Source organism: Apium graveolens, chromosome 10 (genome assembly GCF_009905375.1).
Source record: "Apium graveolens cultivar Ventura chromosome 10, ASM990537v1, whole genome shotgun sequence".
In the NCBI taxonomy this organism is placed as follows: domain Eukaryota; kingdom Viridiplantae; phylum Streptophyta; class Magnoliopsida; order Apiales; family Apiaceae; genus Apium; species Apium graveolens.
The window spans coordinates 150646150-150667941 of NC_133656.1; the positions used below are offsets into that span (position 1 = coordinate 150646150).

The window sequence follows — 21792 nt, forward strand, 5'->3', positions numbered from 1 at the left end:
TTAATATGCCGATATGCAAAGGCGGGGTTTATTCCAAGTCAAGAAGCTGCAGATAGAGATGTATCAAATTATAAGTTGGAAACACCGAATAATAGGCTCAAAAGAGCATCGAAGCTGAAATCTAAGCTAGAGAAAAGCCAGTTCTCTAAGTATGTTCTTTTATTTGCTACTATGATTGGCACTTGTATGGTCATTGGAGATGGTATACTCACTCCTTGCATTTCAGGTATTTTTTGTGTTTTATTATTCTTTTCAGTTGCGCTAGCGTTTATTGACAGCTTTTATAACGCAAGACTGATCACAGTGATCCACTTATCATTCACAATACTTGATAAAAACAAATGATAGTTACTTTGTTCTTATAACCATGATCGGATATTGGAAACTGATTTCAAACACAATTTAATGTGTATGTAAATGAACAAGTTAACTTTTATGCTTCACTTTGGTCTCCAGTGTTGTCAGCTGTGGGAGGAATCAAGCAAGCTTCAAACAAAATGACTGAAGGTAACGATAACAATTTCTCTGTTATTATAAATCAGTTTTATACTGCTCAAAATTATTTGGGCTCATTGAAACCTACTCTGTATATTGTAAGTATGAAATCTTCTTATGTCTGTTTTAAAACAGAGAAACATACTGTTATGTCCATTTTAAAATTCTATTGTGACAAGTCTAGTCTGAAACCAAAATTCTATTACAAGCCAGAATAAAGTGTTGATTAACAGTTATTATATCTAGGTCTTAAATAGACAGAGTACCAGGGCAGAATTCAGTCAGTGATACCTAAAATGTGAGTGAGAGTACTATCTTCACTGACATTGAAGGCTTACAATTCTTGTGAAGGTGTTATTGAGTAATTTTGAATAAAGCGCTTGTTGGCTAAGTTGGCTTTGAGGTTGAGATTAAGCACTTAGGCTAAATTCAAGAGTTCATCAAAGCTGTGAAAGCAAATGAAATGATCAAACCAAAACTTCCTAGATTTCTTTTGGTCTTCATGTGTGTATATCTGGTGGGAGTTCTTCAGGATTGTATTATTGATCAGAACTTAAGGTAGTCATGTGCGTAACGCAGACAGCAGGAAGTATTGGTTTGAATATATAATTGTTGGCTAGAATTTAGAATCTCATGTCTAAAACGTTTAGCCAAGATGTATTGGTCATAGAGTTTAAAACAATTAGTTGGAATTTAGAAGTGTTAATTAAAACTTAGCACTTAAAAGGAAAGCCAGAGGTTTGAATGCAAGGGCTGATTTACATAGTGAGGAGGTGTTCTTTGACCCTCTCACCCACATGCAGTAGATGTTATATGTACACAGAAAAGGTTGTTGTCCTACAATTTAGTTTTTGGGATTCATTTTTCTTGTTTTTGTAGATTGTCTGAAGTCTGCACTACAGAGTAGTTCTATACTTCTATGAAGATGACAGTCTATCTATTTTGCTCTATTTATGTATTTATATGTACTAACAGGTGCTTTTATGTTTTTCTTAGATATGATTGTGTGGATGTCAGTTGCAGTTTTAGTTGTCCTGTTCATAGTTCAAAGATTTGGGACAGGCAAAGTTGGCTACACCTTTGCACCCATCCTTCTCATCTGGTTCTTTTTTATCGCTTTCACTGGCCTATACAATTTCATCAAATATGATCCCTCTGTGATTAAAGCTTTAAATCCAATGTATATCATCTACTATTTCAAAAGAGACAAGAAACAGGCTTGGATTTCCCTTGGAGGCACTGTTCTCTCCATCACAGGTGTTAATTGATTCCATATTTCTTAGCAAAAGAGAAAATATTGCATCTTTAGATTTTTCTGACCATTGATTTTTGTTGATGTAGGAGCCGAGGCATTATTTGCCGATGTTGGACATTTTACTGTACGTTCTATACAATTAAGTACTTGCACTGTCATTTATCCAGCTATTGTACTACAATACATGGGCCAGTCTTCTTACCTTCGTAAGCACAAAATGGATGCATTGAACGCCTTCTACAAAGCTGTACCGGGTAATTTCAGTTTAAATTATTTCTCGTTATCATTTGACTTATAAGTCTCAGTGATTAACCAAATAGGTTAAGTCATAAGTTAACAAGATAAACTTTCAAATAATCATACCACAAATGATAATAAATTTGTTGGCTTGATGCAGGTCCAGTGTATTGGCCTATGTTTGTGATAGCTGTTTTGGCAGCAATAATAGCAAGCCAATCTTTGATATCAGCAACATTCTCAATCATCCAACAATCACTCGCTCTAGGGTGTTTTCCTCGTGTGAAAATCGTTCATACATCCACGAAATATGAAGGACAGGTTTACATACCTGAAATCAACTATCTGTTAATGTTGGCCTGTGTCGCGGTAACTCTAGGATTCAGGGATCCAGGGAAACTAGGAAATGCATATGGTAATTTCTTCAATTATCCTATTTATTCATATTTGAATTCATACATGTTATAACAATTTAAGCATTTAGATGAGTTAGATGAGTTTGACGTAGTTTAACATGTGCAGGTCTTGCGGTTGTTTCTGTGATGGCAATAACATCATCATTACTTGTTGTAATCATGATAATGATATGGAAAACACATCTCCTCCTCATAATCTCCTACATTCTTATCATTGGAGGGTTAGAGCTTCTCTACTTAACTGCAGTTCTTTCAAAATTTATAGAGGGAGGATACCTACCTCTAGTATTTGCTGTAATTTTACTAGCGATAATGTACACATGGAATGATGTGTACCGAAGAAAGTATTACTATGAGTTGGAACACAAGATTTCTGCAGAAAGATTAAAGGACATTGCACTCAACACAAACGTTTCTCGACTTCCTGGTATTGCAGTGTTCTACTCAGAGCTTGTTCAAGGGATACCTCCCATTTTCGGTCAGTATGTATCAAATGTCCCAGTTCTGCACTCGCTTCTGGTTTTTGTCTCCATCAAGTCACTGCCAATTAGCAAAGTTCCAGTGGATGAGCGGTTTCTCTTTCGTCAAGTTCAACCTAAAGAACTTAATATGTTTCGTTGCATAGTGAGATATGGGTATACTGATATACGCAATGAAGAGGAGCCATTCGAAAGACTTTTAGTAGAGGGATTAAAGGCATACATGCAAGAAGAATTTCTGATAAACGAAAGTAACCAAAATCACGTACAAAGCAATGAGGCAGATAACGACGATATTTGTGTGCAAATTGAGGAAGATGAAATAGAAAATGAGGCAACGGAGAGAAACATAGAAGAGGTGACACATGGCACAGAGATGATGGAAGTGGTGGAGAAGGCTTGGCACGCAGGAGTTGTGCATTTTGTGGGAGACAATGAGGTAATTGCAGGAAAAAGCGCAAACCTTTGGAAGAGAGTTCTGATAAATTATGCTTATTATTTCTTGAAGAACAACTTAAGACAAAGCATTAACAAGGTGTTTGACATACCTCAAGAGAGAATGCTTAAAGTTGGGATGACTTACGAGCTTCAGTAATTTTACTATCTTTCAAGGAGAATTTGTTCAACATATTGTGATGTGAAGCTATTTCTTGTTAATTAGATAACAATGCAAATCATAAAACTTGAGCAACCTTTTATCAATATGAAGTTGCATGGTTTTACTAATCGAGTTTGAATTTGGAGAAAAAGACAGACTGTATCGAAATTTTATTTCAATACAGATTGGTAATCATCAGCTCTCTCCCTCTCTTGCCCCCTATATATAATGCCTATATCCCGGACACAAATCATAGCAAAGTCTAACAAAAGGCTTTTCACTTTACGATATATAATCTCCATCAGCCATGGCTTCTGAATCAAAGATGATCATGTTGAGGAGTTCCAACAACGAAGTTTTCGAGGTAGAAGAAGCTCTGGCTTTTGAGTCTCAGACAATCAAACACATGATTGAACATGACTGCGCAGACACAGTCATTCCCCTTCCCAAAGTAAGCAGTAATATCTTAGCTAAGGTTATTGAGTATTGTAAGAAACATGTAACGTCCCCGAAAGATGATAATAATGAACTTGAGAGCTTTGATGCCGAGTTTGTTAACATTGATAAGAATGTTCTGTTTGGCCTGATGTCGGCTGCAAATTATCTCAACATCAAGAGTTTCTTGGACTTGACTTCTCAGGCATTAGCTGATATAATCGAGGAGAAGTGTTAACTATATTAGGGCTAATACTGTAAACTCAGCTAAGACCTGTACCTTTACAATTCAACATCAGATTGTAAATAGGAAAGAGACTACTAGTAATATAGAAAGTGTGATGTCACGATGTGTGGTCAAGCTGGCATTCTGTTAGAGCTTCTATATAAAAACAGATAGAGTCATGTATCTTAGTAAGTAAGAAATAACAATTCTACATTCTTCATTTTTCTTATCTTCTTCCTCAAGATAATGTTTCTTCTGTAATCATAGATTTGACATGGTATCAGAGCCAAATCTCAATGATTTCGTTTAGTTTGTTTCGCTGATTTCTTCATCAAGTTCACTACATCTTTAGTTTCCGCTTAGTTATGAGTTTTTCATTTCTTCGATCGGTTTTTTTTTCATCCGTACAACAATGGCTGCACAAACTTCTTACTCCAGTGTAGTTACTGGTACATCTGGATCAACAATTATCGATGCAAATCATCCTTATTTTCTGTCCTCCTCAGATAATCCAGGCATGAGCCTCACGACTGTTGTTCTTAATGAACAAAACTACTCACAATGGAGTAGATCTATGGAGATTGCACTGTCCTCAAAGATGAAGCTAGGTTTTGTTGACGGCTCCATTGTCAAACCTGCTTCAAACTCACCTCTATTAAATCATTGGAATCGATGCAATCATATGGTAATTTTATGGCTTCTAAACTCTGTTTCTTCTGATATTCGCAATAGCATAGTATACATGGACTCTGCTCACTCTATTTGGCTTGAATTAGCAATTCGTTATGCACAAAGCAATTTGCCTAAATTGTTTAACCTGAGAAAAGAGATCTCACAACTTTCTCAAGGTTCAATGAGTCTCACTGCGTATTACACTCGGTATAAGACATTAAGTGATGAATTGGAGAGTCTCACTTCTAGACCTAGGTGTGATTGTCATAAGTGCACCTGTGATGTCAATTCAAAACTCACAGTGTTCGATCTCGATATTCAATTGATGCAATTCCTGATGGGATTAGGTGATATGTTTACTGCTATTCGAGGTCAAATATTATTGATGAAACCTATTCCTACCTTGAGTCAGTGCTATGCTATGCTTCTTTAAGATGAAAATCAGCGTGATGTTCAGTCAGTATCTGGAATGAATTCTGGATCAGTTGCTATGAATATGAGGAGTGTGATTATTGGAAGGCCTGCATCTAAAGGAGTAGGCAATAATCAGAATTCTAGTGCTTTTATGAAGAAAAATAACACTGATTCTACTTTATTTTGTGAGGTTTGTCATATGCAAGGGCATTCAAAGGAGAAATGTTTTTGTGTTGTTGGTTATCCATCATGGCATAGGTTGTTTGGCAAGCCAAAACCTAAGCCTCGATTCTCTGCTCCTCAACGTACATCTGCAGCTCATGTAGCTATGACTTCCAGTGATTCCAACATTACAACTGGTGCAACTGGTACAACTGGTGTTGGTAGTCAGGATGGCTCAGGTATTAATTCTCATGGATTATCTGATAGTCAATTCAATCATCTGGTTCAACTACTCCAGAATACTATGAAGTCTCCTTCATCTGATGCCTTACCTGCTACATGGTCCTCTGCCAATATAGTGCATTTGGCAGGTACTCTCTTTAATTCACAATCATCTGCTAATACAAGTCATTGGATTGTGGATTCGGGTGCAACTGATCATATTACTACACATCTTGATATGTTAATCAATCCTGTTAAATGTAATGCATTGTTACACCTGCCCAATGGTAATACGATAAATGTTACTCATGTTGGCAGTGTTAGACTCATTTCTGGACTTATTTTAAATCAAGTATTGTGTGTACCTGGTTTTACACATAATCTTTTGTCCATTTCCAAATTGCTGAAAGATACTAATCTCACGGCTGTTTTCTCTGGTGTATCTTGTTAGATCCAGGACCCTACTTGGAAGAGGGAGTTAGAGATTGGTAAAATCAAGAATGGTCTATATGTCTTCAGCTCAAGTTTGATGTCTTCAACTGCTAATTCAGATTCCTCTTTGTCTTGGTGTAATAGTATATCTACTACTAATGTTACTTCTAATATCTGGCATGCCAGATTGGGACATGTCCCTGAAACCATTTTAAATCAATTATCTGTCAAATGTACATCAAATTTTCAAGATTGTGATTCCTGTCACTATGCTAAACAGTCAACTTTACCATTTCCAACTAGTGAATCGGTTTCTTCTGAGTTGTTTAGTTTGATACATGCTGATGTATGGGGACCATATTCCAGGTCCACTACAGATAATTGTACACATTTTTTAACTATTCTTGATGATGCATCTAGAACTACCTGGGTCTTTCTGTTTAAACATAAGTCAGAAGTTCCTTCACTACTTATCAGTTTTTTACTATATGTTAAAAATCACTTTGATAAATCTGTCAAAGTTATTCGTACTGATAATGGGACAGAATTCTTAAACAAAGAATTGGCTTCTACTTTTGAGAGTTTAGGTATTTTACATCAGAAAAGTTGTGCATATACACCTCAACAAAATGGTAAGGTTGAGCGTAAGCATAGATATTTGTTGAATACAGCCCGAGCATTGCGTTTTCATGCTCATCTACCTATTCATTTTTGGGGAGATTGTCTCTTGCCAGCTACATATCTCATTAATCGACTACCAACTTCTGTCATTCATGGAAAATCTCCTTATGAGGTTCTGTTTGGAAAGGTTCCTGATTATGATCAACTTCGTGTGTTTGGATCTCTCTGTTATGCTTCTAAGGCTCCTAAGCCATCAGATAAATTTGTTGCTCGTGCTAATAAGTATATTATGTTGGGTTATCCATTTGGTTACAAAGGATATCATCTGCTAGACTTATCTACTAGAAAGGTGTTCATCTCTCGGAATGTTCAGTTTGTTGAACACAATTTTCCTTTTAAAGATATCAAACAATCTGTACCTTCTCAGTTATTTACAAGTCCTCCCTCACCGGTCGATGATCCTCTATATACATGTACAGTTCCGTTAGATTCTACAGTTAATTCAGTTGAACCTTCATATACTGATTCTGTTCCTCTTGATGCTTTACCAATTGATATTCCAGCTGTTTCTAATTCCGTTCCTACTTGTCCCACTCGCCAACGATCTGTTCCATCAAAGTACAGTGATTATACAGGCTTACCTAGTCAATTTGTGTCCAAGGCAAATACTTGTGCCACATTTCCAGATTTTGTACATTATGACACATTTACACCTGATTATACACACTTCCTTGCTAATGTCTCTAAAATACCAGAACCTGTTTCTTACACACAAGCAGCTGAGAGTGCTGAATGATGTACAGCTATGGCTTCAGAATTAGCTGCTTTAGAGGCTAATGACACTTGAGATGTAGTGCCTTTGACTGTTAATCAAAAACTGGTCGGTTGCAAGTGGATTTATAAAGTGAAATATTTTCCCACAGGGGATGTAGAACGTTATAAAGCCCGTCTAGTAGCAAAAGGTTTTACTCAAACAGAGGGTGTTGATTATTTTGAAACATTTGCGCCGGTTGCTAAAATGACTTCTTTTCGAACATTATTGTCGGTTACAGCAGCCAAGCAATGGGTGATTGATCAGTTAGATGTTACGAATGTGTTCTTACATGGGGACTTAGATGAAGATGTATATATGGTCTTGCCTCCGGGTTATACACCATCTTCTGATGTTCAGGCTCAATATCCTGGTCAGCGGTTAGTTTGCAAGCTTAAGAAATCCCTTTACGGTTTAAAACAAGCCCCTCGTCAATGGTTTCTAAAGCTTTATGCTGCTTTACTTCAGTTTGGCTTCAAACAATCTATGAGTGATCACTCTCTGTTTACTTTTTCTACTGGCACCTCATTTGCTGCTCTCCTAGTGTATGTCGATAATATGGTTTTAACTGGGAATGATGTCTCACTCTTGACTTGAGTCAAACAATTTTTAAGTTCTTGTTTTAAAATCAAGGACTTGGGCACTTTAAAATACTTTCTAGGCATGGAATTAGCTCGATCTTCAGCTGGTATTTACTTGAATCAGCGAAAGTATACCTTAGATCTGCTTAAAGATGTTGGTTTAACTGCTTGTTCTACTTCTGTGGTTCCTATGGAACAAAATCATCAACTTCTTGCCAGTGATAATGCTTCTCCTATTTTGGATGTTTCCTTATATCGTCGTCTGGTTGGACGGTTAATCTATCTCACCATCACGCGTCCTGACATCGCTTATGCTGTCCATATACTAGCTCAGTTTATGGCTGCTCCAAAACCTCAACATTTACAGGATGCTTACAAACTTTTACGCTACATTAAGGGCACCTGTGGTCAAGGCCTTCTTTTATCAGCCTCTTCTACTGTGCAATTGACTGCTTATTGCGATGCTGACTGGGGAAGCTGTAAAATTACTCGTCGTTCTGTCACTGGATTTTGCATTACTCTTGGAGGATCTTTAATCTCATGGAAAAGTAAGAAACAACCAACTGTTTCACGGTCTTCTTCCGAGGCTGAGTATCGTTCCATGGCTGATACAACATGTGAGATCGTCTGGCTTCGTTCCTTATTAACTGAACTCTCAGTTCCTCAGCAAGCTCCTACGCAACTATTTTATGATAATCTTTCTGCCATTTACATTGCTGGCAATCCCATTTATCATGAACGAACTAAGCATATCGAAATTGACTGTCACTTGGTTCGGGAAAAATTGCAAAGATAGATCATCACTACTGCTTATCTTTCTACTAGGGACCAACCTGCAGATTTGTTTACAAAGGCTTTGGGAGTTGTTCACCTGCAGTCTTTATTGGTCAAGTTAGGAGTTACAAATTTGTTTTCCACTCCTCACTGGAGGGGGGATGTTAACTATATTAGGGCTAATACTGTAAACTCAGCTAAGACCTGTACCTTTATAATTCAACATCAGATTGTAAATAGGAAAGAGACTACTAGTAATATAGAAAGTGTGATGTCACGATGTGTGGTCTAGCTGGCATTTTGTTAGAGTTTGTATATAAAAACAGATAGAGTCATGTATCTTAGTAAGTAAGAAATAACAATTCTACATTCTTCATTTTTCTTATCTTCTTCCTCAAGATAATGTTTCTTCTGTAATCATAGATTTGACAAGAAGACAGCCGAGGAGATCAGAGATTTTTTGACATCGACAAGATGAGGAGCAGGAGGAACATGTGAATTTTTATTACTTAAGCACATCCCACAAGCATGAATGATAGTATAAATAAGTAAATTTGATCATTTTTGCAAAATTTCAAGCGGGTTTATAAGCAGAGAAATAATATTATTTAAAATTTTAAATAATAATAATTATGTGTAATACTAAAATTATGAAATCATAAAGTATCAAGAATATAAATATAGATTTTTCTTAAAGAATTATATATTTTTAATTTTTTTATGAAGAACATTGTTTTATTAAAATAAATATTTAGAATTAAAAAATTTGACAAGTCAAAATCGGTTTGATCTTCTAATGACCGTTTAATCCATTTAACAATTGCCTAATCCGTTGACAAGACCGTTTAATTTTTAACAAACGCTTAGTCCATTCAATTAGTATAAAATCGCAGTGTTTATGATCTGATTCCGCTTAAACGACCGCCTAAGTGACCGCTTAGTGCGCTTTTTAAAACACTGATATACATAGATGGTACGATACCACTCGAGATAGTTGTGTTTAATAATTTAGTGTTTACTAGTTGATAACCGGGGCGAAGCATGTTCCGAGATAAAAATTAACAATATTAATTAATAATTCTAGAAACTAGCGGGGCTAGTCTAGTATAAGGCTGAAATTATGCCATAGGTACCTTAACGACCAGATGGGGTCGTACGGGCTGATCACCCGTATTATTATTAATTGAGAGTTAAAGTAGTCCAATCAACGGTTCTCTATCACTTTATAAAAGATATTGAATACATTTCTTTTACAAATTGATTCTTTAAAAATGAAATGGTTTGTAATGATTCGAAATGAGTTGATTGTGATATTATTTAGCGTACAACTTTTGAACCTTGATTCTTATCCTGATATTGTTATTAATCATATAATTTATTTCCAGAGTTGAATAGATTCTCACTTTCCATTTAAAGATCCTTGAGATCCTGTTAATGATTTGTAATGAATGTCGACTTTCTCCTTATCTTGAACCTTGATTCTTGAAAGCCCAACTATCCCTTCATAAACCTTCCCTAGCCCAAAGATCGAAATCGTCACCTAGAGAGTTTCAATAGAATGCCCTAAAAGTAATTGTGAAAAGATATTGTTTATTGCATCATAGAACTGTCATTTAGTTACTTGCTGAGTTTTATACTCATATATTATGCTTGTTCAAATCAAGGCAGTTAAGCAAGAGGATGGCCAGATTTAGGCGCACTGCTCGTAAGAGCATACCTGGTGGCCCCTACCGTGTTGTAGGCTTCCATATGCCAGAGCATGTAGTACAGGTTATGTGTGAGCAAGCGTTGAGTCAGAAAATTGTAAAGATACAACGGGTTATTTGTCGGTTCGAAGTCGGAATCGATTAGGTAAATTTGGTTTTATTTTGGGTTGTATATATATTATCGGGTTGGTAGTTGTAATCTTTTCTCAAACTTAATCATGTTTGATCATGTTATTAATTAATCGTGGTTTATGCTTATTTATTATAGTTTAAAGGTATGTGGGTCCTCATTTCCTAACCTCGAGATTGAGGGCGTCCCAAGTTGGTATCAGAGCTATAGGATCTAGTTCCTGAGACAAGTTAGGATAAAAGGGTATATTGGGTTATATATCTATATCGTGAGAGTGTTCGACTCATATAGAGTTGAGTTAGGCTATTAGGTATAGTTTAAGGAAAGTGAATAACTAAAGTGGCAATTAGAGTTAGGGTGTGAGTTAGTGGGAAGTTTTATTTAAACCCTAACGTTGTTTCTTGGTTGTTGTTCTCTATGTTTTCTCTCAGGACCCCAGTAGTGGTAGTGATTCTGATTCAGAGATTAGTTTGACCGGTACACCAGTGGACCCCATTCCACCCTCTTCAGAGGAGACTGTGTATGTTAGTTTAGATCCATAGGAGGATCCATCTGAGAATAGTGAGATTCCTATGCAGATATCACCCTTGAGGCCAGAGTTAGAGACCCCAGCCCCTGAGCCAGAGCCCTGAGATTGTAACACCCCCAGATCTGGGGTTGGGATCCGGGTTGTCACGAGTTCCATTTCCCTTAGTAACACCCAACCTTAATAATTAATCAACTACTCTGTACTGTGACCCCACAATAACACACACACCACACGTTATAGTCTCAGAGATGAACATCCAAAAATAATCACAAGTCATTTTATTCCACAATTATCTGCCAATACACCTTAGAAGGTTTTCTGAATAAATTTACATTTTCTTTGCCATTATTACAATTCGTAAATATACATAATCTGGTACATCAAAAGTTGAAGCCTAGTCTATTGGTATTTCCCTACCTCAGCTACAGTGACTTCAACACCTATAGGAAACTGCGGAATGCTTCCTATCCGCTCGCGAATTGGGAGCTTGGTCCTGTTCATCTTGTCTATCTGATGTTGTGTGATGAAAGAAGAAAGCAAGGGTGAGCAGCAAGCCCACCAAAATAATATGTATAATGATTAACAATATATGAGCCTTCTTATAGTACTCATGAAAGTCTTGGTCAAAAGAAATGAACCAAGTTTGATAATTTAATGCGATGAAGTCGCAAAATGGTCAGTATATATATACATATATACTTTTCAAAATCTTGGAAGTCCTCTTCCATGCATAATATACACAAAGGTCCAGTTTATAACTGTATAAAAAGTATCGTTGCAAGGTGATCTAATATATCTAACCTTGTCTCAACATTTTTCTGAAAATTTTTGTCATTCATAAGACAATTATTAACTAGATATAAGTTTAAAAGATGAAGTTACAAGATACTCCAATATACTTATATCTTTTCCAAATACTACTTGAACTACCACCGTTCAAGTTATAATTAATTTCAAAAGTTCATCCCACTGATGAGACCACAAGATAAGACTTGAATAGATTCAATCTTTGAAATATTATTAAAGGAAATGAAGTTAGGATATACTTCATTAAGTTCTGATATATATATATATATCCACATATACATCTTCTTTATACATTTCCTGAAAACCTCTGTCATGTAAAGTATGAACAGAGTTGCAATATCCAATAAATTTGGAAAGGAAAAGAATTTTGGCATAAACTAGGTATCTCGCTGATCAGGATAAGATACCAATAAGTAACCTTTTCTACTAGTAGATGGACGAATTCCCCACTGGTCATCACCCTGGTCTCAATAGGACCTTATGCTGGACTGCCACTCAGCCACTTATGCATTTGATGGACTCCCACTGAGCCACTTACACTATCATGGACGCCCACTGAGCCCATGTTGCTTATGCCGACTCAATAGATGGACTTACTTCCCGAACGATGGGTAAGTAATCAATTCATTTACCAAAACTGCAACCTTGCTGCGAATATAAAATACACCACAGAGCCGAATCTCTCAGGTTTTGAGCGAGTATTTAAATCCCCTTAAAAAGGAAGATCTTAAATATAAAAATGAGTTTTGGGATCCGCTCTAACTTTTAAAAATAATTTTGAAGACTCGAAAACACTTTAGAGAGTGTTTGGAGTAAAGCTGATTTAATGAAGTAAATCAGTCCCCAGTATATTTAGAAAATGTCTGAATATTATTATTTAAATAATATTCCCATAAAGAATAATCTTTATAAAAATAATTGAAGTAGAAGTATTAAAACTTATACTTGAAACGAGTATTAAATAAGCAAAGATATACTTATACGAAAGTACTATCTTTAATTGAATAATCGAAAATAAGTTTGATTATTGACACCTTATTCTTTAATAAAATAAAGAATATATTGCAGTAATAAGCGGAGTCATAATACCTCGAATGAATATTATAAATAATATTCATAAAATAAAGGAGTCATACATCCTCAAATGAATATCCAAGTAATATCCAATAATAATATAAAAGAGTCATAAGCCCTCGAATAATATTCGAAATAATATTCAATAAATAATATAAAGAGTCATAAGCCCTCGAATGAATATTCAAATAATATTCATTTAATAAAATAAAGAAGTCATAAGCCCTCGAATGAATATTCATAATAATATTCATTAAATAAAATAAAGTTATCGAATAAACCTTATTCAATTAATAGTTTTGAAAACTATAACCATATATATATATATAAATATATATATATATATATATATATATATACATATATACAAAATCTACTCGGGATCCTCGACTCCCGGTTTTAGAAAATGTTTTCACCTTTTGGGTCCTTATAATAAGGGTATATGCAAAATACTGCTATCCTCTAGCATAGGTATTATCAACTGAATCAACAAATATATATGGAAAGAATATGAAACAGGCATGCATATATATATACCATAGCAGCATGCTTCAATATATTGCAATATTTGCTAATTAACCAACATGCATCTATCGCAAGATAATGCATATACATATATACATCACAACAACAGTTATAACGGGTAGAAAACTTGCCTGAGCGACTGGGGGTTACGAATGGCTCGGGACGAGTCTGGTAACCTATAAACAACAAGTAAGTTGGAATTAAACCAAAGTCACTTGTAAATCTATACTTTAACTAACTTAGACTCTAACGCTTGTTTTGCGCTTACTAATTCTCTTAAGTCACTCGAGTACCCTCGGCTCCACCATTTTTAATAATTTAACCATTACGAGTTTTAAGGCGATTCCTTCGCGAGTGTCTTACCAACTGCCTATTAAACCTTACATAAATGTTTCATACTTCAATTAGTCCTTTAAGGTCTTTAACCTATGTTTCAAAGTAAGGCGAGGGGAAATGTTTCATTCGCGAAATGCCGTTACTTAAAACGGTCGTTTCTCCTAAACCGTGCATCGGAATCGAACGAAATACATATCAAAACGAAGCTCGTAACATGAGCTATCTAGACATGGCAATGGTCAACATCTAGCAGGGGGTTCTCGGGTCCTAATGTTATGCACAAAAACAGTCTAAAGAAAATCGGACGTTACGACGGCTATGTTTACGCGATTTCCCAAATTAAACCATTCCAAATCAACCACAATTCAACCCACAATCACAACCCAATAAAAACTCCATCCAAACTAAATCATAACAGTCCCAACAACTCCACATTAACAATTTATACTTATTCCCCACATGAACTAAAAGCTTTACTTAGGTTCATTAACTAATAACCAAGATTTCCAACTCCAAAAATATCACAAAATCAACCCATCTCTAAACACACAATAATCATGCCTCTCACCAACTAAACTACTCATAACAAGATTTAAACATGATTACAAACCCATTACACTAACCCATCATCTCAACATTAGGAAATCTAAACAATAAAACTTAAAACTAAGATCATGAAGAGTTATACCTTCCTTGAAGCTTTTAATCCATGAAAGATCCTTGGAATGCCCATGGAAGCCTTAATCTAACCTCCTACAAGCTTGTTATTTCAAAGAAATCAAGAACACAAAAATTAATTTCAAGAAAGTACTATTCACCATCTTCTTCCTTGATTTCTAGAAAAAGATTGGCTTGGAATTAGAAGCTTAAACTTGTAGGAAGTATGTAACTTAACTAGGAGAAGCTAGGATAATTATCTTGTAAAATAGCAAGTGGAGGAGCTTGGACTTTCATTTTTTAAGAAAAGAGGCCGAGAGCTTGAAGAAGAAAATGGGGGTTTTGTGTTTTTTGATGAAAATGAAATGTTTTGGCTTGGTTGGTTGCTTTTTGTCTTGTTTTAGTAAATTACCTAGTTGCCCTTGATTTTGTGTGGTTAAAAATCAACCACATCTCCTTCCCCTTATGTCATGCTTATGTCACATTGCTATGTCATCATTCCTTCTAATCTCTTTGATTAGCTTTTAATTGTTTGCCTAATGACCGCTGATCTGTTATACGGTTCGCTTAACTTTCGTTTTCGTTTATCGTTTGAGGGATCATACCCGGGATCTTATTACATAGGTTCCCTTAACCTTTCTCAATATATTATATTCCTTTTATGATCCTCTCTTATAATCCTTTAATTTAAATCCTTTTTATACTGTTACCTTATACTCAATTATTTCCGTACCTAGTGGATTTCCGGGAAAAATCAAAGTGTTCGGATTTGGATTCTGACGATCTTTACATACACTTATATCCCATATAAAGTACTAATAAAATCTCAGAATATCCATATCAGAACCCCTACATAGTGTGGCATGAAAAGTTTTCTCATTCAGCAAAAGCACTATTCATAAGGGTTTCAAAAAAAAATTCCAAAAATTGGGGTTATTACAGTCTCCCCTCCTTAAAAGGATTCCGTCCCGGAATCAGATAGAAATGAATAGGGATACTTTCTTAGCATTGCACTTTCTAACTCTCTAGTCAATTTTTCCACATTGTGGTTCTACCATCAAACTCTTACTAGTTTGATAACCCTTCTCCTAAGCACTCGTTCCTTTTTACTCTATACCCTTCCTGGTTGCTCCATATAGGTTACGTCTGGTTGCATGTCTATGCGCTCATATGCCCCTATTTGTCTGGCATCCGAATTACACTTCCTTAACATTGATACGTGGAACACGTTATGAACTTGCTACAGGTTCGGGGGTAGGGCTAGCTCATATGCTAACTTCCCAAACGTCTTAATATATCCAAGGGTCCAACAAATTGTAGACTTAGCTTTCCTTTCTTCCCGAACCTCATTAATTCTTTTCAAGGGAATACTTTTAACAATACAAGGTTCCCTCCTTCCTATTCTTTGTCCTTTCGTGTCAAATCGACATACTTCTTATGTCCTTCCTGGCTACTACCAGTCATCCTCTGATTAGATCTATTATATCCCTAGTCCTTTGGACTACTGCGGGTCCGAGCATCTTGCGCTCTACAACTTCATCCTATCATAAGGGAGATCGACATTGTCTTCCCTCAAGGATCTCCTAAGGCGATATCTCAATACTGACATATGATCTATTGTCGTAAGATAACTCAATCCGTATTAAGTGATCATTCCAAATTCTTTCAAGTCTATTGCACAGACTCTCATCATAGCTTCTAACATTATAGCTTTTGCTTCTCAATACCCATTCTTTTCCAGTTCGTAATCGCTATCACCTTCCGTTCCTAATATTATACTGGTTATACTTTTGCTCGTTAGCGTTCTATAACCTTTTAATAACCACGTCAACCTTAGTATCACGAATGTGTTTCCATTCCGAATACTACCACAACTTTATTACTCCTTTTTCAGCTGTTTCTATTTCCCAAAGTTTGATCAATCATATAGAAGTAAATGAATTTGTTGAGAGATCACTATGATCATGAACACTTGTTATATCGCATAGTTAGTACAGAAGGTGGCCAACCTTTAGTACTTGACAAGCAATTAAACAATAGCTGGTATCCTACTCGGCTTCTATCACACAGATAGATAGTCATTCGGCAATACCTCCCCTTCTGGAAGGGTTGTTCTTCTCAGCTTATATGAAATGAAAAGGAGAGAAAAGAACGAACTGAAGAGAATTGTATATTCGTAAAAATTTTATTGCCATAAAATATCTGGCTTGGAATCTACCTCTGAACTATAGAGGTTTGTCATAGGAGAACCAAACATATACGTATTTATATCAACATCAAGTATTATAGCATCATATTTCACATGCCTAAATATTTGCTAATCCGTCCATCATTCTCTGGACCCATGCTCTTCCTCGAGCTTATACACAATCACCTTTGAAACTCCCTCGATTTCGAAGATCGAACCTAGGATCTCATTCTAGACATCATCGTTACTAGAGTTCTATGCTTGCACCGCAACCTTCCTTGTATAATAATACGACTCTCTATTCATAAGAAAGAATAAATATTCACTAGGTAGACACTCTACTTAATTAGTCTATCAATGATAACTTATACACTACCACGACCCGATTAGTGGTACTCAATCTCAACAACCATTCAAATACAACTCTCACGGTTGTAATCAGCTCACCACTCGCAGAATCACTGCTGCCTTACTATGGTCCACCACTGACCCACTGTAGTCATTCATTTTCCTTGAAGTCTTAATAGCTAACCATACGGAGTCCATACATATCGTATCGAATTCTTCTAAGGAGGTAACATAATCACCATTCATGATTCATGAAGAACACTCCTGATCCTGACATACATACATGACATGAAGCAAATAAAATTGCAGAAGAGTTTCCATCAAAGCAATGATAGCAGGTTAATACCATTCTTAATCATATGCCTTAAATAGAAAACTTAACTCAAAGGTTCGTCTAGTCCTTTTTGAAACATGGTCCTGGCTTATCTCAAAATAGTATCTTCTGAGATAGATAGCCTGCTCATGGCGATTACACGAATTAAACCTTTACCAACCACTATTAGGGTTGGGTATTTGCATAGTCATCAGAAGGAATGTCAATCTCTCCAACCGTAAAACAACCTTTACGGCTTCAACCATTATTACTGTATTCCTCTGGCACGAGCGCCTGTAATTGTCCTCTTACATTTAAAGTGTCGGCCACCTCTTTGGCCTTTCCTGATAGTAATATTTCCTTACAATCAATGTCGTCTTAACCACTTTCACTAATTTTCTACCCTATTTCCGATCACTGCTTGAGTGAAGATGTTTTCCTTAAAATTAGATGAGTAAAAAAAATATCACCATTTTTCCATAAGTTATTGCCTCAGTCTTTAGAGGCTAATCACTGTCAAGACTGACTCTCAATCATACTTAGAACATCTTTTATTCTGGGCCCTAATTGCCCTGAACAATTTCGACCTTTACTGGTTCGATTCATACGTTCTCGTGGTTTAACACGTGCCCCACTTGGCATCATTATAATTACGTCATATTTCCTTTATCCATATTTCTATTCTTGAGAATTTTGAATATTACCTTTTTCCTTGTAAAACCTCTAAGATTATCCTTCAATCGTTCCTCTTGTATTCCCTAGATACAGGGCATATAAAAATACCATTTACTAATACTAGAACCATTGTCTTTATATTTCTAAAAAATTTCTCCACTGATTCTTAAAGGTTGTTGTTACCTTAACCCTTTCCCAATCATACTGTCAAAACTCATACTGTCCCTATTAAGGGTGAAATGCCAACCTTTATGCATTACCCTAGGATTCATTTTAAGTTACCGATGTTCTATCCTTAATTCCACCTTTAAAAGGTACCTGCATCCTTCTATGGATAAATCAAGTCATATATCCCTGATAAGGGTGTCTTATTCAATCATTCCCACCTCGATAGTACATGTCTAATTTCACAATAACATTTGTATTCAAAATAGGGTCAATCAATATGGCCTCCAAAAGATAACAATGGTTATCCGCTTGTCTTGCCTAATTTGGTAACGATAACAAGGATGTTCTGGAAGATATTGGTCATGTTCAACGTGAACTTCTTCTTAATAATTCCTCATTTACTTTTGTTATTTATCTCAACAGTCACCTCAATGCTGGGATATCTTTCATACCCGGCGTTTCCCTTTCTGGGTAACAAGCCACCGGTCTTACACTTCACATTCTTGAAGGTCACTTCCTTCATTCAATTTTTCCTAATTTCTTACTCCCTTGTCTCCTCAGTCTCCACATTTTATTTTTCATCCTTCGAACTATCTCAAGGTTTCCTCGGATCCTCCCAACTTACAGGGAATAAAATATATGTATCTCTTATGCGTTCCACCATCAATTTAACTCATGGTGAATCACCCTCATCCTGACGATTATATACTTTTCTATTTCTATTGCTACAAGTCTTTAGGGTTTCCTCATACCCAACTCCCTTATCATTCCTCAAACTCTATTGCCGTTATATTCCTTTCCACTTCAATTTCTTTTAATTTTCCTTTCTCTTATCATTATTTCATGAACCAACACAACATAAGCATTGATTTCAAACATCCCGTCATTCTGGATTCGTGTCCTTAGAACGAATCTTGACAACTTTTTACAACTTAGATTCATAATTCATCATACTCGTCCGCCTTTGTTCTGGCTCTAAAGCTTTTACACTATCTCCATAACTTTGGGAAGTACCTTCCTGAAAACAATTGACTGAACTTTAATCAGTTTATTATAATCTCTTGCTCCGTGCCTTCCTTGGCCTTTCACCGGCGGGTGGCCTCTCTCTTAGGAGGGTAAGTGACAAAAACAGTCTTTTGTGATTCGTCAATCATTTAGAATCACAATTGATTCCTCTATTTCCTTTAGCCAGGCTCTTGCCTCGACTAGGTCAACCTGTTCCTTGGAACTCTGAGAGCTTAGAGACTTAAAGGTCCTAAAAGAATTTCCTACTACATGGTTTCCTCAAGGTGGTGGTTGGGGATAATAGTCTAAGTTCTTTTCAGACAGGTCCATGAATTGCCGTATAGGAGTACCGTCTCGAGTCTCCTTTCCTTTCTCAACTTTCTGTTTCCTTAGTATGAAATGTTTCATCCTTTTCCCATACTTGGGGTTATCTTATACGTTAAAATCCTCATTTTCCACTTCATTATGTTATGGGTTCCTTCTATCTTGATGGCGTCCTCCCTGACTATCACATTCAGGGTTTGCCCTTAATCTTATTCCTTGAACTATGACTTTCATCTATGATCTCATCTTTAAGCTCTTGAACATTTGGAATCCAAATTCTATAGGAATACCTCATTATTCCCTTATCATCTTTCTCGGTATTAACCTCTTATCTATTTGTTGGCTCTCTGCCTTCATTCATCACTCTTTCTGGCACAATATGTTCTTTTCCGATAATTCGGACTGTATTGCAATCTCAAACAGTTTTTCAGTACCGGCTCCGGTTACCTTCACTTCTATTTCCAAAATCTCTTATAAACTCTCCCAAAGACCTTATCATCTTGAGCCTCTCCTTTTTACTAAGGGCATCAGCCACCACATTGGCTTTCCCCGAATGATAAAGAATCTCCCAATCATAATTCTTGATTAGCTCTAACCGCCTCCTCTGGCGTATGTTGAGCTCTTTCTACGTAAAAATGTACTAGAGCTCCTATGGTTTATGTAAATCTCGCACTTCTATTCATACCAGTAGTGCCTCCAATATTTAGGGCAAAACTATTGCCACGAGCCCAAGCTCATGGGTGGGGATATCGAATTTCATATTACCTCGATTGTCTTGACGTGTACGCGAGTACCTTGTTGTGCTGTATAAAAGCACCCTAATTCCTTATACGAAGCGTCACTTACAAATCACAAAATCTCCTTTTTCCATCCGGCAACGCCAACATAGGGGCCGTCACCAACCTTTGCTTCAGTTCTTAAAAGCTGTTCTCGCATTTCTCTGTCTATTCGAACTTCTCAGTCTTATGAGTAAGCCGCGTTAAAGGGGCGACTATCTTTACAAACTTGAACGAACCTCTGATAGTGACTGACCAATCCTATCTCTGGTAGTCGACCTAACCATGGTCATCAATTCCTCAGTGGTCCTTTATTCATTCTTGTCAGGATCCTCCATGGGATCCTCCTCAGCACTATCCCTTCTAGGACAACATCCTCAACCGCTATATCCTCATTATGAACATCATCCGATCCCGCGTTAGGACGCTCTATCGGATCCATAATCTGATCTCTAATAAGTAATAAACATCATCGCATTGTTGCTCCTCAACCTCAGGGTTCGGAAGCCCGCTACCGTCTACGATAACGAACTACGCTTCTATCACGATATTTATAAGGGTTCCCATAAGGGTTTTAACTGTCAGTACTACGTTAGGTAGCCCGACTATGAACTTGGCAAGAGTTCTTATTATCTTAGTGAACTTATTATCTTAACGTCACATCATCTCTGAGGTTTATAACGCTTAGCTCTGATACCACTTCTGTAACACCCCCAGATCCGGGGTCGGGGATCCGGGTTGTCACGAGTTCCATTTCCCTTAGTAACACCCAACCTTAATAATTAATCAACTACTCTGTACTGTGACCCCACAATAAACACACACACACCACACGTTATAGTCTCAGAGATGAACATCCAAAAATAATCACAAGTCATTTTATTCCACAATTATCTGCCAATACACCTTAGAAGGTTTTCTGAATAAATTTACATTTTCTTTGCCATTATTACAATTCGTAAATATACATAATCTGGTACATCAAAAGTTGAAGCCTAGTCTATTGGTATTTCCCTACCTCAGCTACAGTGACTTCAACACCTATAGGAAACTGCGGAATGCTTCCTATCCGCTCGCGAATTGGGAGCTTGGTCCTGTTCATCTTGTCTATCTGATGTTGTGTGATGAAAGAAGAAAGCAAGGGTGAGCAGCAAGCCCACCAAAATAATATGTATAATGATTAACAATATATGAGCCTTCTCATAGTACTCATGAAAGTCTTGGTCAAAAGAAATGAACCAAGTTTGATAATTTAATGCGATGAAGTCGCAAAATGGTCAGTATATATATATACATATATACTTTTCAAAATCTTGGAAGTCCTCTTCCATGCATAATATACACAAAGGTCCAGTTTATAACTGTATAAAAAGTATCGTTGCAAGGTGATCTAATATATCT

General features: G+C 36.4%; 3 protein-coding genes and 1 long non-coding RNA gene across 4 annotated transcripts; all 4 read left to right on the top strand.

The window, feature by feature from the left end:
* Positions 1 to 6: 6 nt before the first annotated feature.
* Positions 7 to 4082, top strand: LOC141692833 (potassium transporter 5-like; the record flags this gene model as incomplete). The annotated part of the gene is made up of 6 exons (XM_074497784.1): positions 7 to 226; positions 457 to 507; positions 1492 to 1752; positions 1837 to 2004; positions 2148 to 2402; positions 2510 to 4082. Coding segments are annotated over 6 exons (1923 nt in total), but the record flags the coding sequence as incomplete, so codon positions are not given.
* LOC141691135 (SKP1-like protein 4) lies at positions 3788 to 4153 on the top strand. Its single transcript, XM_074495877.1, has one exon. It carries the CDS (start codon positions 3788 to 3790, stop codon positions 4151 to 4153), a length of 366 nt encoding a protein of 121 aa, XP_074351978.1.
* Positions 4154 to 4356: 203 nt separating this feature from the next.
* On the top strand, positions 4357 to 6364 carry LOC141692930 (uncharacterized). Its single transcript, XR_012562962.1, has 2 exons — positions 4357 to 5760; positions 6069 to 6364. It is a non-coding gene; the product is annotated as an uncharacterized LOC141692930 (long non-coding RNA).
* A 1774-nt stretch (positions 6365 to 8138) lies between these two features.
* On the top strand, positions 8139 to 8852 carry LOC141691136 (secreted RxLR effector protein 161-like). The gene has a single exon (XM_074495878.1). The coding sequence runs from the start codon at positions 8139 to 8141 to the stop codon at positions 8850 to 8852; it is 714 nt and encodes a 237-aa protein (XP_074351979.1).
* Positions 8853 to 21792: the final 12940 nt, after the last annotated feature.

Excerpts from the sequence above, each read along its gene's own strand:
- LOC141691135 (XM_074495877.1), top strand. The coding sequence starts at position 3,788 with ATGGCTTCTGAATCAAAGATGATCATGTTGAGGAGTTCCAACAACGAA.
- LOC141691136 (XM_074495878.1), top strand. The coding sequence starts at position 8,139 with ATGGAATTAGCTCGATCTTCAGCTGGTATTTACTTGAATCAGCGAAAG.